This window comes from Chrysemys picta, chromosome 3 (assembly GCF_011386835.1).
Source record: "Chrysemys picta bellii isolate R12L10 chromosome 3, ASM1138683v2, whole genome shotgun sequence".
Taxonomy (NCBI): domain Eukaryota; kingdom Metazoa; phylum Chordata; order Testudines; family Emydidae; genus Chrysemys; species Chrysemys picta.
This window is the reverse complement of record NC_088793.1, coordinates 204,654,656-204,668,405: the sequence shown is the minus strand read 5'-3', so window position 1 is coordinate 204,668,405 and position 13,750 is coordinate 204,654,656. Positions and strand designations below refer to the sequence as shown.

Sequence of the window (13,750 nt, the reverse complement as noted above, 5' to 3'; positions counted from 1 at the left end):
GGGGACCGACGGACAAGGGGGCGAAGGGGCAGACACGGCCCCAGCGCCGGGCGGGCTGGTTCGGCTCCCCCCGGGCCCGGGGTGAAGCGTACGGCGGGGCCCGGAGCAGGCAGCGCCGACCCCGGCTCCTCACCTGTCCCGGAGCCGCAGCTGGAGGCTGCCCAGGATCGCGCAGTAGCCGCCGCCGGGCTGAGGGCGCCGGGATCCCCCCGCGGCGCCGGGCCCGGGCGCCCCGCACATGTCGCCCTGTTTACACCGGTGTCCTAAGCGACGGCTCCCAGCATGCCTTGCGGCCGAGCGGACCCCGGAAGAGCTGGGCGGGAAGAGGAGCCTCGCTTTCAGTCCCGACCGCGGCCCAGGCCCAGGCCCCGCCCCCCGTTGGAGGCAGGGCCTCGTTCTCCCTCCCTCCCCTAGTGGAAGTGGAGCCCAGGCCCCGCCCCTCGCTTGTCCATAAGCCCCGCCCCCAACGTCCCTTGCTGCGGGGGGGCAGGTTCCTCACAAAGGCCATTGTCAGACCTTAGTCACGTGGCTCCAGGGCTGGAAGAAAAGAAAGTGATGCCCCCCCCAGCTGTGTCCCCCACCCCAGCATTGTTGCCCCTCACTGTGTCCTTATGGCTCTTCCCTGTATAGCGGCCCCAAGGGCCTGTTTTGGGGCATTAATCCATGCCATAGGATTACATCCCAGAATCTCAGTTTCCATCTAAAAAGCCCAATTATGGTTTTAACCCTTTAACCCTCTCGGTGGTGGGGGAGTAGGGTGACCAGATTTTATAGGGACAGTCCTGATATTTGGGGATTTTTCTTGTATAGACTCCTATTACCCTCTGTCCTGATTTTTCAGTTTTGCTGTCTGGTCACCCTATGCGGGAGGTTAGCTTGAAAACGTGCCCCGAGTGTTACCGAAGTAGTAACGTTTGCCTGAGTCTGCAGACAGCTTGGTAGCAGAGCTCCCTGGAGGTGGCTTCGCCCAGTCATCCCATTCCATGTCCTGTGAACTATGATTCTTTGCTCACAGATTTTGGCTTGGTTTTTTTCATGCTACCATGTAAACCAGTCATTTTGCTGCAACCATTCATTCAGTGTTTTGCCTTTAGCTCCTGCCTGCCGCTGCCTCTTGCTCCCCACAACTGCGAATTGATTGGATTGGATTACAATGCATGTGCCCTGTACCGTTCCATGAAACATACTGAACTTCCCTTACATTCCAGAGACGCTTTTTGTGATGTCCCCGTGCCACAGAGTGGGGTTATGTGTTTTCCTTTAACCTTTCCCATTTTTTCCTTATTTTTTTAATTGATTGCTGTTTAATAAATTGTATTTGCTTTGAACTGTATGAAATGATCAGTGAGTCAGGGAAGTATCTAGTGCAGAGAGAGCACCCAGAGTAGGGACACCTTAGCCCCTGCTCTAAGTGACCACGTCCACGACAAGATTGGGGGTTGAGCCCCCCCAGGAATCTTGGGCCCATCTTTGTTGGGGTTATGAGGATTCTGCCACACAGGAGAGTGGAAGGGGAGCCCTCGAGGTCAGGCAGGCCTCTGGGTAAAGGGAGTGAGAGTGAGGATTCAGATCCTTTTGCTAGCCCATTTCAACGGGGTAGTGTATAAGCCAGGAAAGTTCCCCACAACAGGGGCACCATTCCCCTGCTTACGTTGGCATTGTTGGCAGAATGGAGGTGGTGGTCAACAGTTCACTAATAGAGCTGACTGGGAGAGGCCTAGTCCTGCTACTCACATGAGTAATCTTTAAATACAGCAGTAATTCTGCTGACGTCACTGGGCCTACCACTGAGAGTAAAGGTCTGAAAGCTCCAGGTTCAAATCAACTATTAGAGGAGGTTCACCCTTACAGTTAAGGATCTGGACTGGGACTCACAAGAACTGGGTTCAGTATTCCTGGCTTCTTGTGTACCCACGGGCAAGTTTCTTATTCTTTTGGTGACTCATTTCCCCATTTGTAAAATGGGGGAAATACTTTCCCAAGATGTTGTGAGACTAATTCCTTAAGTAGTCGGGGGGTGCTCAAATACTCTGGTAAAACAAAGTCCAGCCTCTAAACCAGTGGTACTCAAACCTATAACAGAAGAAATGCTTCATTGAGTGGAGGTGCAGACAGCTCCAAAAGGTTTAAATGTATTTAGAACAGAAAAGTGATCAGTACACATTGATAATAAAATGATTAATGGCATTAGTCACAATCACCCTCCATTAGAATAACTTTCCTAAAGCTAACACACTAAAGCATCAGTATTTACCTATATTCGTTGATTACCCATGCAACACAGATAGTGTGTGTGTGTGTATTTTGCTTCACATTTCCTTGACCCTGCCCCTGTCCCCAGGGCAATAACCACATGGCAGTCAGGGCATCACTCAAACTTATGAAGAGAGCCACATTCCAGGCTCTAAAGAACCACATGTGACCCAAAAGCTGCAGATTGAATAGCCCAGTTCTAACAGTAACCGACCACTTCTGCAGTTCAGGATACTTCTGTCAGTTAGTGTTCTGGAGCGCTACTCCTAGTGAATCTCAACACTTCTCAGTTTCAAATTCGGATAACAAATTTTAAATTTAAAGTAAAAGGCATTACTGGATACCTGCAGTAGTACTTAACAGCCCCTAAATTAACTTCCAGCACTTGAATAACCATAGCTGCTGCCTGGCTTAGCCCTTACATATCCACTACAAATAAATGGCTCTAATAAATATATGGGAGGTTTTAGCTCATGGAAATGCTTACACACAATAAGTCACATATGCAAAGGATTTGCAGATTTGGGAGACTTTTATTATTGAATCCACACAAAGTGTGATTAAAAGAAAAACCCGGCTGTTCTATTTTCTTTCTATTGAAAGCATATAAATGTTATTCAGGCTTCTGTTGCAGGATGATTTCATACCTACTGACAACCAGAAAGGCAGTTTTGCAACTGACCCCTATCTCTACCATATTCCGAACAAAACCCTGGACCTGAACATGCCTGAAATTTGGGAGGTTTGAAATCCGGATCTGGAGCCAGACTTTATAAAAGTCAGGTCTATCAATGCCTGATGTTTTCTCCAACACCTACAGGGAAAATAACTGAACCATGTTCAGAATATATCAGGCTGCTTAAAATAATGAAATAAGTGCTATAATGTCTGCTCTGCTCCTGCACTATGGGAACTTTGTCATTGACTTCAGTGGGTCCAGAATCATAGCCCCCCCTCTTCCCCATCAGTGTTTCCGACACACAGTTTTCCTCACAAGTCTTGCTATATGTTATGTTTTTCTTAAAGCGCCAGCAGCTGGAGTCAAATGATTTTGTGACAATCTCAGCTTTCATTTTATTGTATTTTTTTAAGTAAATGTCTAGCTCTCCTGGTTGTGCAGAAAAAGTTGAAAATGTGATTCTAGCTAGAGTACCCTAAAGGTTCAAAACCTAGAAGGCAAATAAAAAGAGGTCAAAATGTATTATTTTTAAATCTCATGATTTTTAAGCCCATCTCATTGTTTTGGGAGGCCTGACTCATGAGTTTTGAATGCTTGAGTTTGTCGACACTACACACTGTGCAGGCTACATTGAAAAGTTCTGCAGCTCCTAACCGTAAAAGCACTTCCCCAGCAGCGCTGGGAGGAGCAACAGACTGAAGCCAGGACAACCCTCATCAGTTTCACTCTGATCTCCTGCTGAATCATCGGGGGAAAGATAAAGTAAAACTAAATAGAGGTGCTGCAGCAGCACCATAATTCAGCTTGTGTTGAGTAATAATAAAATCTCTTTTCCATTCCTGTCTGCTAACACCGAAATCAGAATAAATACTATCCCACTTTTGATACTGTATAAAGTAAACATGAAAGAAAGAGTGTTATTCCAAAATGGCATCCATGAGACACTGTCTGCAGGTTGAGCACACCGTGATGGGGCACTCACCTTCTTGAGTGCCACCTAGCAGCTGGCTGTGAAACTGCAGTCCTTTTCTCACCCCGAGTGCCTCCCTGCAGGTTGCCAGCCGACTTTGGTAGGTCTTCAGGGACTTGGCCCTCTGGCCGAGTCAAAGTCCAAATGAACCCCTTCAGGGGTTTTAAGGAGTCCAGCAAATAAAAGTCTCTTTGCCTTTGGTAGAGTCTTCAGCCCTGCTCTGGACTCTTTAAATCCATCCCTTTGTTCGGGCTCACAAAAAAGGCCTCCTTTTGGGGTTTATGGCACTTTTCCTGTGGCCAGACCTGCACACTACTCCAGGTTCCAACCCAGGGACCCTATTCACAGTCAGCAGCCTTCCTCCTTACTCCAATCTATCACTGCTATTTCTCTGGGCCTCTTCCTACTGGACCCATTTTATCTCTCGCCCTATCTCACAGGCAGTATCCTCAGGTTCTTCTCTATATCCAGGCCAGAGAGGAGCACTCTTCCTCACCCCTCTGGTCCCAGCCAGGAACTGACCTGCTTTTTGTTTTTTGATCTTTTTTTGGCAAAGCAGACTTGACCGAATAGTCTATAGCTGCCACCAACTATAATTTCTCCGTACTTAGCGGTTTATAGTCTCTTGTACTGCCTTGTGTCTTTCAAGTAATACAACACCTTTTTAATAGTACTCTATTTCCCCAATGTTTTTACTAAATAACAATGTAATTTTTGTTACCTTAAGACATTTGAATTCCTCAGAAAGCTTTTTCCTTTCTTTCTCAAAGCCCATACCTATACATAAAAGATGATCAATTGTTTCTTCCACCTTACAGTGTACACATACTTCATCTTTGTGTCTATTTATTTGAAAAAGACTTTTGTTTAATCCACAATGGCTCGTTAGTATTCTGAACAAAAGAACTTCATTAGAGCTATCCACGCCCTGAAGTACATCATTATCCTCAACTCTAGGGCGCAATTCAAAAAATCTTCTTCCTCTTTTTTCACTAATTCTAATTTTTTTGCCGTTTCTCTTTTAGATTTTTCTGTACTAGGCTTTTGAATTCCTGTTTACTCCAGGGTATTTCTATGTCAATCCATCCATTGCTTACAATGTCATCATCTGCTTTGTCCGCCATTTTGTTCCCTGTTGTCCCAGTCTGTGCTGGAACCCAGATTAGTGCTACATGTATCCCTCTGTATTAACTCTGTGATTAGAAATATAATTTCATTGATCAAATCACTTCAACATACTGAGACATTCTGTTTTATTGCCAAAAAGTCTGAGATTGAAGCTGAAAAAAAAAATGATGCTGGACATACACGCCAGATCCAATTTAATACTAGCATTATTTCTACTAGTTTGGCTGTCACGACAGCTACATAATCGGATATTCTTTTTGATGTACTAATTCCCAATTTTGGCATACAATATGCCATCCCTACTCTGACTGTTTTTTCTTCTTTTTGGAACCCTCTGTATATATTTGACAAAACTGACTCCACTTTCTGACACTATACTGTTTGGTACTTTCATCACTGTAGCTCCCATTAACTTTGGCCCAGAAAGTTAGGTCCAGTACTTTCATTCATAGTGTAACATGCATTTTACTAGAAGTTATCTGTAGCATGCATGTAGGTGGTGTAATAAATGCACCACATACAATGTGTAATGCCTGGGCTTGTGTGTGTCAGGGGCAGGAGTGGCAGAACTAGAGGATGGTGCGGCTAGTCCCCCACGATTGAAATACTGAGGGGGAGGGCTGATTTATGTTTCTGCTCCCATGCACCATTCTGCTTCACCTTCTGGGAACCAATGTTCCTTGTAAACTGTGCTCACATGCAACTGAATAGGAAGACTGGGAGGGGTTGGAGCAGCCGCTGCGGCATCTAAGATTGGGGCAGGGAGCAGGTAGCAACCAGGGGATCAGGCTGGCACCAGAAGCAGCTGTACCTGGCAAGAGATATGCAAAGTGCAAGGACCTAGCCTGGAGCCAGCTGCCTCCTCCCTGAGTCTTACTAATCCCCCTTGCTCCCCAGGCAGCGCATCCACCCCACTCCTCCCTCTGCCCGACTCCCCCATTCAAACCAAGCTTCCATCACCTCTGGTGATTTGAGTTGCAGAGAGGTAAATGGGAGCAGAATTTTGACTGAAGTGTTTAATCCTTCATTTACTATACAGCAGCTTTTTAAAGCTAACGGGCCTAATTATCAATTCACTCAGGTGCCTTCATGCTGCTCCAATATGTAAAGAGGCCGTCAGTACAATTCAGTGAGACTTTATTGGCATGGCAAGCTGGACAGGTTTTGCCCAACTGAAAGCAAAAGACAGAGCTTTCAGGTATCTGTCCGAGGCTGGCACAACCTCTCAGGATAGGGTTATCGCCTTGTGTTTGAGGTTGGATCCCAAATCCATTTGTCACTGTTGGTCCTTCCTGATTTGGTGGCAGGTAGAGCGATCTCTGCCATCTCCCAGGGCCAAGCTCAGTTTTTCTTTGTTGCTTTTCGCTGAGATCTTTTTTTGATGGTTCATGATAATATGAGAAATATCTTTCGTGACTGAACATGGGTAGTGCCCTGATAACACTCCTTTGGCCAGGGGCGAGCTTGCAGAGAGCTGCAGTAAGAGCTCTATGCAAGCTTTTTTTTCTAGCCCTCCTGCGCAGGGACAGATCAAGGCCACGTTGAGAGTATATCCAAAATACACTGCACTTTGGCTATCCTCTGCTTCCCACACTACACAGGGAATCACGGGAAGCACTGGAAAGCCACCGAATAGAAGGCGAGCAAAGGTCACTTAATTTCACTTTTGCCCCTTACCCTCTTGTGATCGAATGGACCCCTGTATTCACACCCTACACACTATTGTAATAAACTTTGTACAAAATATGCCTTGCGCGTTATTGTCTGAAAACTAACAACTTTGCTGGTCAATAAGATCATGGTGAAATGTGTCTTGCAACATTATGTATAAAATTATGGACATAAACTGAAATTATGACCGAAGTGTGGTTACCAGACAAGACTGGGGAAGGGGTAAACCTGTTCCTCAAAGACAAAGGACAAGCTAACACCTTAGCCAGGTGTCATCAAAGCTGATGGACAAGCACCTGTCAATTGGCCATTTTTGGCAACAAAGTGGGGCAGGAACAGATCGATGTGCATTTTAACAACCAACAACATGGAACCTCTTTCACCACAAGACGCCATGTCTCCGTCCTCACAGGGGTAAGGAACCTTATCTAGGGTGACCCTCAGGAAAATGCATTACAAAGGGTGATTGGATTATAAAAGTGAGGGGCAGAAACACTCCAGGTATTCCCTCTTTCTTTCTCTCCCTCTTTCACCAAAGACGACAAAGAAACCAGCAATTAGACTCTGGGAAGGTTTTGATCTGAGCATTTGGTCACCCTGTTGCTGGGGACCTGCGGTAAGGATTTTACCTTTTTTTTAACCAACCCCCATGGAAGTCAATGGAAAGACCTACTTACTTCAGTGGAGCTGGGTCAGACCCTAGGAGCACAAAATACAGCGCAAGGTTAAACTTCAGGCTCCACAGGCTCCACAGGCCATTGCACAACCCAGAAAAGTCAAGAAAATGGAGGGGGGAAAGCCAGTATGTACGTCTGTCTTTTTCACTATCTGGTTCTTTCTTTTATTTCTGCCCTAACTTCCACAGGCCACTCATTTCTCCTCTTTTTTTTTTTTTTTTTTTTTTTTTTTGGTGAGGGCTCCTGCCTAGTTGTACTTGTCAACTTCTTCGGGTACTCCATTCTCTCCTTTGGTCACTGTTGGCCTCTCCAGTCTGTCTCATCCATCATTTTCAGATCACCTCAGATTAACCCCACTCATTTGCTACAGATTGTTCTTTGTCATGGTTTTTGTAGTAGTGGGTTCAAGACTTTTCCTTCCACTTGCAGAGTCTACATTCAATGAAACTTTGATAGTTCACACTGAGGACCTGCCTGTCTGTGACTCAGAGAGGCAGGTAACACTTTTATCTCCCATCCTTTGGCTGTTAAACATAAAAGGGATGGCTGGTTACAAATGGCAATGAAGTTAATGATAGATACAAGAGACAGTTGACAATTTCTTCTCGCTCCCCTGCCACTACTTTGCTGTAGAAATACAGCAATGTAGTTCTGATGCTGCTTTATTGAATGCAGATTTGCATAAATTGAAACTGTCATCTAGCAAAAAAGGGCGTTTTGTATGCCCTTATTTGACTTGTGTGCAGCTATGCATTTAGCTAAACCTTGCCCAGAAGTCAGGATATAACTGAGTAAATTTTCAATTAGATTTATAATACATGCCCTGATAGCTGAATAAAAGACACACGACAAGTTTACATAATGTCCATAGAGGTCTTTTTGTTAATGAATCAAGTTCTAATTGAAGAGCACTAATAATATGTTAATAATCGAAAAGCAAACACGACTAGTGAACATATCTCTGCAGAGCAGTTGCGTGGATCTATTTCCTACTGTCAGCATCAGTCCATGGCCAATAGTCATAATTAACATGCTGACTTAAAATTTTAACAAATTTAAATGTAATGAAATACTTTTATTAAATGCTACAATTCCTTGAAACCCAATAATTACTTGTCTCTGATGTATAAATAACCAATGTATTGTCTTCATGCAGAATGTCTTTTTGCATCCTACAGTACAGGTAAAGTGAGTTCTGGAAGCAAGGGCCTGGGTGAAGTAGAAGCTGATGGTGTTAAAGTCTGAAGAACAAGACCATACTGTTTATAACTACGCAATGTTTATCAAGCACCCGAGGTCCTGAGCCAAAGCCCATGGAAGATGTGAATTTTGGATTAGGCCTATAGAATGGAAGTACAAATAAATGTCAGTTTATTAATACCTGTTGTGTCTGGGCTAATTCCTGCCTTGATCGGGAATACTGCTACAGTGGGTAAAGCAGTGTTGTGTCTCAGGTGGCTGGGAGCTACCGAAATCAAAGTGTTTAGGTACAGTAAAAGCATGAGCTTGATTGATCCTGTCTGCATGACTAGCACTAACGGTGCAAACCTCTGAGCATGCTTAGTGGAGGGGATCCCCTTCAAAATCCAGCTGGATAATGTTTAGCCCTGTGGTTAGAGCACTCACCTGGGACATGTGAGACCCAGCTTTGAGTCCCCGATCTCTGGCACAGGGGAAGACTGGATTTGCACAGGGATCTCCCAGCACTTAAGAGTGTGGTCTAACCACTGAGCTATGAGATATTCAGATGTGAGGGAAACCCTCAGTATCGCCTGTTGAAGCTGTTCCTTTGTGGATAAATAATGAAAGAGTGATTGGAGCACAGGGACTGAACTCAGGGTCTCCCACCTCTCCGTTGCGTGCCCTGACCACTGGACTATGGAGAGTCAGTCAGTCTTCTCCCCTCAACCTGCCAGCAGAACAAGCATTGGGCCAGAGAGCACTCACTTCTGTTGGATGAGTTTTACTGTTTTAAAAATCAACATTAGGCATCTTTCTTCACTCCTGGGGGCAGAAAGGCCCAAGAAGAAGCACTCCATAAAGCAGGAAGGCCCCACGCCATTCAGGGCTTTGTAGGTCAAAACCAACAGTTGAAATTCCACCTGAAGGCCAATGAGCCTAGTTTAGATAATGGAGTACGGCATCATGCACTCAAGTGGGATACTCCACTTGACAAGCTTCAGCTTCTTGATTAATGGATTTCGTGTGCAGCCCTCATCAGAGCTAGAATCTACATGCCTCAGGGAATCTAACCAGACCCCTAAGTTGTGCACTTTGTGTACAAACATTGGCCAGATGTCTCCAATCAAGAGAGTCAATACGATCTCAGACAGATTTTTCCAGATGTATAAACAAATCTGTGTACTTGAGCATTAAGCTAAGTAATTTGTCCTTGAGACTGAAGTGCCCAGATTTACACTTGTAATTCAGAAATGGACCCAAAAAACAGGGTTGTAAGTTTTGCAGTTGAAAATTGTACGGTCATCAAATAGCATGCCTGCCAGGTAGCACCCCCTGCTGGCCAAGCATGGTGCTATAGTGCCCTGCCTCGGTTTCCCCTTCTTTCAGGACACTTTCAGAATGCCACACACTTCAAAAATTAAGACAAAATTTCCCTGCTGGGGTTTTACTTTATCAAATTCAAATAAAGATGAAATGAAGTCTCTCTGGCCTGTAGTCTCTCCCCTTGACTTCAGGAGGTTGCAAAAAACCCCACCCTTCTTGGGGCCCATTTCCAGACTGTTAAGAGCTCACCACTTGCTTCTTTCAGGAACTCCTTCAACAGCTCTCTGTGCAATTCTTTCCCCTACCTCCAGGGACTGAGAAACGCCCACAGGTAGCAGTTCTCCCATCTGCCACTATCTGTCCTGTTCTGAGGAAGAGACAAAAATATATACAACCTTCTTCCCAGAGACTGTTCCGATTGGCTGGGAGAGAGGAGAGCCTTGCTCCACTACAAAGTTCCTGGTCCCAGGCTCTTAAAGAAACAGTAGCCTAGGTTTTTCCCAAGCATTAACTACTCCCCTGTGACCATCTTCCTTTCTCTCCCTACAAGATCTGCCCTTCCCTAGGACTTCATCCACTCTAAAATTCCCAGGAATCCTAAAGGGATACACCATGGAACTAAGTGTTGACTGGCCATTAGGCATTACTACCCTTAAGGGGCCAGTCACCCTGTTACAACCCCAAAAGGGCCATCCTTTTGAACATGTGATCCTTTGTGTCATGTCAGGATTTTGACACATTTTACCAGGACTCTGGTTCTGAATAAGCAGAAGCTTCATAAACAAATTGTTCCTTCTTCTTTTTCCCCATAAGTATGTGAGTAGCTCAGCCCAGAATTTGGTTGGCCCTTGCATAAACTAGTTCCTTTCATTGGCATTTTAGAGGCGTGAGTGAATTAATCTAATATTTTGGATTATTGAAAAAGTTTTACTTGACAAGTTATTAATTTTTTAAAAAATGACGACAAGTCATTGTAAAATAACAAATAAGCATTTCTTTAATTCAATTAGATAATGTTTTCCATTTACCACAACATTTTATACTAATCTGTTATGGAGAGAGTTGCTGGCTTTCTGTGATGATGGGGACAAGCGGCTCAGACAAGGTAAAAAGACTCAAAGATTCAAAACTCTGGACTCAAAGAAAGAATGTCTGGCCTGTTGTCTGTTTTGATTAATGAAGCCTTTTGCATAGTAAGATAATGTGCTTTCTGAACATGCAATGCTATTGCTCAGCAGAAATATCTGGAGTATGAATAATAGCCAATATGATAACATCAATAAATTAATCTATGTAAAACTTTATTCTGCCCAGAAGTGCCTCAAATGATATTTGTTTATATGATAATTGCCAGCAACTCAACAAGTGCTCTGAACTACAAGGGTTTGAAACAAAAGGAAGTACTTGGACAATCTTGCAGTTTAGCAAAGTTAGGCATGAATGTAATAAGATTCTATAGCTAATTCCAGCTAGTCTCACAAGAGGTGAAATGTTTCTTTTCACACTGTATAAAGTCGTAAACATGGATTACATCAACCTTTACGCACGACCATAAAGCAAAAGGGTTATAAAATTTCGAAAGCCATTTTTATTTCTGTAGCACACCTTGTCAAAACGGAGGGTAGCAATTCATAATGTCCGAATAGACCAAATCAACAAAAACATTGCACTAGCAGTTGCAATATGCAATCAATAAATAACTTCAGTTAAATTAAATTAAAATAAAAAGAGCCAATTCTCTTGAATGAGACAGATTATTCTCTGTTCAGCAATAATTCCTGGTCATTCTCCCAATTTTATTTTTACTTTTGGTTGAGATGTAAAACTGAAGCCCTGACCACTTGTGATCATTAAAAAGCCCAGGGCACTTTTCATAAGAGTTTTAACTTCAGAGTCCTGGCCAGATTTCAAGTAGGCTAATAATTACATTCTGCCTCATTGAATTCTCCATCCAGTTTCAAGTGGACAAAGGGGTCTTCACTTCCTGCATTAACTGTTGCTCTGTGTTTCTGTGTGCTGTTAAGCAGCTGCTGCCACCTACCCTGGCAATGACTGCATTTCACTGGCGTGTGAATCGAGCCATGTATATAGATTAGTCAGTCATTTGGAGGAAAGACAGCATGCAAATGTAAGATATTATTACATTTATTCAAATGTGTTTGTACCAATGAAGCCTTGGTCCTCTGGATGCTATGGTAACGTATATTTAATCATAAATAACCATTCTAAATAAAATGGGGGGAGGGATAGCTCAGTGATTTGAGCATTAGCCTGCTAAACCCAGGGTTGTGAGTTCAATCCTTGAGGGGGCCACTTAGGGATCTGGTGCAAAAATCAGTACTTGGTCCTGCTAGTGAAGGTGGGGGGCTGGACTTGATGACCTTTCAGGGTCCCCTCCAGTTCTATGAGATAGGTATATCTCCATATATTATATTATTAAAAAACCTGAAGTATGAGCTGTCATAGAGGCTTAGGAACATGCCAGCTGCAATAGACTGAGAAACTCCAATAGTGCACTTTTAGAATTTTTTCTGGGGTAAAGTTCTTCCTAAAATGTTTCAGATCTCTCTTTTAAGTGATAGAGAATATTTGTGTAGGTTGAATGATCACTTAGTGAATGATCAATTACATGTTGCATAGCACTCATGACTAGCCATAACCCACTGCTTTATATAATTCATAATATGTCATCTTCCAATAATTTTATTTTCACATATGAAACCAGAGGGAGCTGGAAGCATATGGGAAGGGGAGAGTACCACATTACTCTCAAGTCGTTTCTAGGGAAGGATCCAAACCGGCATTAAGGCACGGCCATCTCCACTGTGACTATCAACTGAGAAGTCAGGTGTTGCAATGCAACAATGAAATATACACAAGGAGGAGATTTAGGCCCTGATTCATCAAGGAACTTAGGCATGTGTCTAACTTTAAGCACACAAGTAGTCTCACTGAAACAGAAAAGATTTCACTGGGACTACTCACTTGCTTAAAGTTAGGCACATGCTTAAGTTCCTTGATGAATTAAGGTCTTAATAGGGGAAAATGAGTGGCCAGGTTACACATAAATCTTAATTCCAAGAGATGGGGGCGGGGGGGCGAGGAAAGAAAGTGGTTCTAACATTTGTTCAAACACATAACATACCTGAACTCTTAAAGATGGGAGCCACAGCGCACAATGAAAGGGGTGACGTGAAGGCTCTATTACTATGGAAAGAAGTAATTCTCGGCTCTGTGAGAGTTTTCCTTGGCAAACTTCAGGGCCTAGTTGAGGCAGCGTAAGGGACAGATTACCTCGTGAAGGATTAGTCAGGGAAAAAGAAAATACTGTTGTGACAGGTAGTCTACCTGGTTATGAAAGATTAGCATAATACTGTTATTTTCAGGGATATAAGTAAATAGCAAATGTGCAATAGGTATCAATGGGATCTTTAATTTTCTTCTCACTGGTTCATGAGTAATAGAAGGGAACATAGTCCATAAGAGGTTACACCTTGTGTGAGTGATGTAGTCCTTCTTTTAACAAGTGAATCACTGAAGGGTGAAATAATAATCCATAATTTTTATCTGTTGTACTACCCTATCTTCCGGAATGGGCTTTTGGCTAAGATCAAGTGTCGTCTGAGTTTAATATCTGACATATCCCCTATAGTGAACTAATATCCTGCAATTGCTGGAGGATGGACGTAGTGATCTACACGGGATCTTTGCTGTCTTTAACTTCTTTGATCTTCTGTTCAGTTAAAATATTGAAAGTATTCTAACAGTGGGTTGGGTGTGGACAAAGAAAGATTTTCTTACCCTTAGTAGTAAGTATTGCTGGGTACTGTTTTAAACACAAAACATCTGTAGTCATAGATTAAGGCC

At 43.5% G+C, this 13,750-nt stretch overlaps 1 protein-coding gene across 4 annotated transcripts in view; it reads right to left on the bottom strand.

Moving 5' to 3' along the window:
• Nucleotides 1-372, bottom strand: part of KIZ (kizuna centrosomal protein) — a 90,967-nt gene extending 90,595 nt beyond the window's left edge. For 3 of the 4 annotated variants that reach the window (XR_010599990.1, XM_065589838.1, XM_065589837.1), the window contains exon 1: nt 134-372. Coding sequence is in view for 3 of the 4 variants with exons in the window: in XM_065589838.1 (XP_065445910.1) it covers nt 134-240 (107 nt within the window). In the remaining variant the exon portion in view is untranslated. The remainder of the gene's footprint in view (nt 1-133) is intronic. The other variant, XM_024110685.3, reaches the window with a different exon arrangement.
• Between the last annotated feature and the right edge of the window lie 13,378 nt (nt 373-13,750).